The 3761-nt window shown below is 48.5% G+C and overlaps 1 protein-coding gene across 1 annotated transcript; it reads right to left on the bottom strand.

Annotated features, from left to right (window-relative positions):
* Positions 1 to 205: 205 nt before the first annotated feature.
* On the bottom strand, positions 206 to 3108 carry LOC124234424 (fibroblast growth factor-binding protein 1-like). Its single transcript, XM_046651772.1, has 2 exons — positions 3033 to 3108; positions 206 to 1344 (listed from the first exon to the last, which is right to left on the bottom strand). Exon 2 carries the CDS (start codon positions 1323 to 1325, stop codon positions 546 to 548), a length of 780 nt encoding a protein of 259 aa, XP_046507728.1. The 5' UTR covers positions 1326 to 1344; positions 3033 to 3108; the 3' UTR covers positions 206 to 545.
* Between the last annotated feature and the right edge of the window lie 653 nt (positions 3109 to 3761).

Consider the following 3761-nt stretch of genomic DNA (forward strand, 5'->3'; position numbering starts at 1 on the left):
TAGTCATTACAGTTCAGTAAGTATCAAACACCACAGAACATTGGATGAAAGTAGAAAGATGCCAGAATGGGCCACTTTTGGAGATAATGTGGGAAGGGTGGGGAAGAGGAAGTTGTTCCTTAGGTATTTTTTCCACTGTTGTACTGGGGCTTCTTTATGAGATCATTGGAACCAGACATAGAGAAACCAAAGAATGGTTGGACCATTTTCTGAAAAACACCCAGAGCTTTATTATCTTTGTTAATTCAGCAGAAAGTGTATCACACTGAATTCACTTTGGCTCATTCAGCTCTAATACTTGTCATCATTCCTCATATACACATAGCTCTGTGGGGCATGGAAACATATACTCAGGTGAACAACCTCTGAAAATCACATGACTATAAAGTAAGTTCCAAAACACAACTACAAAAATTACAAAACCTGTTTAAATATTCCAATGTGCTCCTGTAGCACAAATGTTCATTTTGCTTGGAGAGCTTTACAGCATATTGACGAGATTTGACATAACAACTCCTAATGGATTCTGTTCTGTTTAGACCTGTTTAGCATGTATTGCTCTGAAACATGGTGAGGAAGAACAGGCAGAAGGAGCTCCAAGACTCTCCACAGTAGTCCAGAGCTGTCTTCCTCTGGTTTACCATGTCTGGGTCATCCACACACTCGGGATTGTTGATGGCCATAGTTTGGGTCTCCATTGGGCTGGTGGGGGTGTTCTCTTTGACCTTGATCTGCTCCCTGGAAGAAAACTGTTTGACCTTGTTAGGCTCCATGAAGGATGCCTCAGTGACCTTGCTCTGCTTGCTAGGTGAGGGCTCCATATACTCCTGGCTGGGTTTCTTGCTGTCAATCAGAGTGGAGTTCACTAGCTTGAGATTGGATTCTGGAAACTTCTTTCTACACACCCTGGTCTTCAGGACGCTCTTGGAGTCTCCACAGATGGCCTTCTGAGAGCGCAGACTCCGGCCAATTTGTTTCCAATACATATTCTTTTTGTTCAACTCTAGGCATGAGGTTGGATTGCCAGTAAAGACACAGGAAAACTTCTTTTCCTGTTGGGTGCACTCAATCTTCAGGGAGATGCCCTTCCCCAGCTCAGTCACCACCCACCTGCAGTCGGCATGGTCTTGGGTGACAAACTTGCCTTTCTTCAGGTGTTTGGCTGGCTGGCTTCTCTGCTCAATCTGGGGGTTTCCCAGAGTGTGCAGTTTATCCGTCGTGGCTTTGCTGACATCTTGGTTCTGTATTTCCTTTTGGCCCTCCACCAAGAATACCTGAGCGGCCAGAAGGAGGAAGGGCAGCAGGGTGAGGCTGTGGATCCTCATGGCTTCAGCTTGGAGGAACCTGTTTGACAAAAGGTGGGTGAGTCAGTGCTGGGCAGCAGTTCAGCAGTGCAGGGCTGCAGGCTGACCCTCCCTCCCCGCGCACACAGGACTGCCTGCCGGCAGTGAGACTAAGCATCCTTCTGGCTCCTGGATACTAGACAAGCAGCCCAGCCATTTACATTTCTGTTTGACTTGAGTCTTGAATGTCCAGAACCTCCTGCTCTTCATTCATTCCTTTGTCACTCTCTGAGCCTCCTTAACTCTCACTGCCTCATTCACTCCCTCATTTACTCCTGCGTTTGCTTACTCACTCCTTCAGTCACTCTTCAACAAGCATTTATGGAGCAGCTACTATATACTTTCGGTAGACTAGATGTGGAATCTATCAAGGAGAATAACAAAGTTGCAGGTCTTAAAAACTTACAGGTAACTCTTTGTGGAATTTAAGCAGCAGTAGCAGGAGTCTCTCCCAACTGTGTCTCCGGCTAGATCTTAGGCAAGTCACTCTCCCCCTCTGCATCTCAGTTCTTTTAGTGGACACTGAAGTGTTGGAAATGACAGCTGCAAACTCTCCTTACCTCCAGAGTGCTGGACTTCTAACTCATGGTTCCACAGGGACAGACCACCCACGAGGAGAAAGGATGTGGTAAGTGAACATGAAAGGTGATGTCTGATCCCAAGCTAAACCTGCGTGGGGTGGGACTCTGAGATGTGTGGGTTTGTGAGGGGGCATTTGGGATGCAGTAAGAGTCTAAGGAAAAGCACAAGGGAGGGGAGCTCATTCAGGTTGACTGGGCAAACGGAACGAGGGGGATGGGGTGCACTTCCAGCAGTCATTTACACCGCAGGGTTGAAGGGGGGGATCGTGTGTAACTGATTTCTGGAGCTCTGCTGTGACACAGTGCTGGGCACATAAACCCTCAGTCAGTGCTTTTAAAAATATATCATTGAATAAATAGGCTGACCTAAAATGCTACACTAAACTGCATGGATTTCATCACGTGGGCAATAAAAAGAAACACGCTTAAAAGGAGAAGAGAAATAGGCTTTCTATTTGAGCCCTACTATGTGCTACTAGCATTCAGAGTCTCACCTCGTTTAATCCACTCAAGAGCCTTCCTGGCAGGTGATAATAAACCACCCCCAGATAACAGATGTGACAGCTAAGGCTCAGACCAGTAAAAAACCAGCTCGAGGTCCCATAGTGGGCAAGTGATCAAGATGAGACAGGTAGAACAGAACTTATCTCTCTGGTCCTGTACACCAACCCTTATTGAGGGATTTGTGCCTTTATCTTTACTCTCGAGAAATCTTGATAACAAATAAGAAACCTATGGAGTATTCAGGGTTTGGTTTGGTGCAGTTCATGATAAGGTGATTCATATTATAAAGCTCCACATTAAAAGAAAATATAGAATGTTGTCTGCAAGGCAGCAGACCCAGAAAATGGTCTGGATGTCATTTCAATCCTGGGCATATGGCCTCCCCTAAGGATAGAGAAAGGGAAGACAGTCACAGGCAGGTGGGCTCCCGAAATGCAGGATGGGACAAAGATTAGGTAATACCAGACAGAGACCCACTCATTCCTCAGGGAGTTGCCCTTCAGCCCCCGCATGTCCTTGGTGGGTGCCAGACCCCAGAACCTGAGGTCCCTGGGGGAGCTAGAGGAAGGGTGGAATGAAGGTCTCAGGAGAGCCAGGCTCTTACCTTGCTCAGAGTGTGCAGATCCAGTGCAATCCCAGATGCCAGAGGGAGTCTGAGGGCTGGTAGCTGTCTCGTCTGCAGTGAGAGGCAGGGGAGGCCCTTTTTATAGGAGCCCAGGCAGACAGGGTTTTACAACACACGTGCCTGTGCAGCTTTGTCACATTCCTCCCAGACACACCCCTTTTGGAGGAGCAGTTCCTGCAGGAAAATGGTTGATTCAATCCTGGGGGAGGGGGTTACATGCATGATACTAGACTTGCTTCCTCCAAGGCCTTCCCTTTCCCCCAGTGACCTGCTTAGGAGGACCACTCAGCGTTGCCAAGACCCTCCCTGGTGGGATTAGGACTCCAGCAGCAATATCTGTGGGGAGTAATAATAAGGAACATAAAAATCAATCATAGCTGCTGTGCGCTGTGCTCGGCCCCTGTCTCCTGAAGCTCTCCCTGCATTCTCCTCACATCCACTCCATCATATGGGGAGCTCTGATTCATCCTTTTCACAGATGGAAAATGGGAGCTGGGAGATGCTCAGGGCTTGTCCAAGGCACAGGGCTGGCAAGAGGAAGAGCCCCGGGTTTCAACCTGGGCCTCCCTGCATCCATCTTCTGCCCTCCTCCTACCTGCCACTCTCAAGACATGGGGGGTGAATGAGCAACTGACGCCAGGCCGGCCACCTCAGTGTCCGTGTCCCTGTAGTCACTGAGGCCCCTGAAGTTCCTGTGTGGGCAGAGGC

The sequence above is a fragment of the Equus quagga genome, unplaced genomic scaffold, assembly GCF_021613505.1.
Source record: "Equus quagga isolate Etosha38 unplaced genomic scaffold, UCLA_HA_Equagga_1.0 73763_RagTag, whole genome shotgun sequence".
Classification (NCBI taxonomy): domain Eukaryota; kingdom Metazoa; phylum Chordata; class Mammalia; order Perissodactyla; family Equidae; genus Equus; species Equus quagga.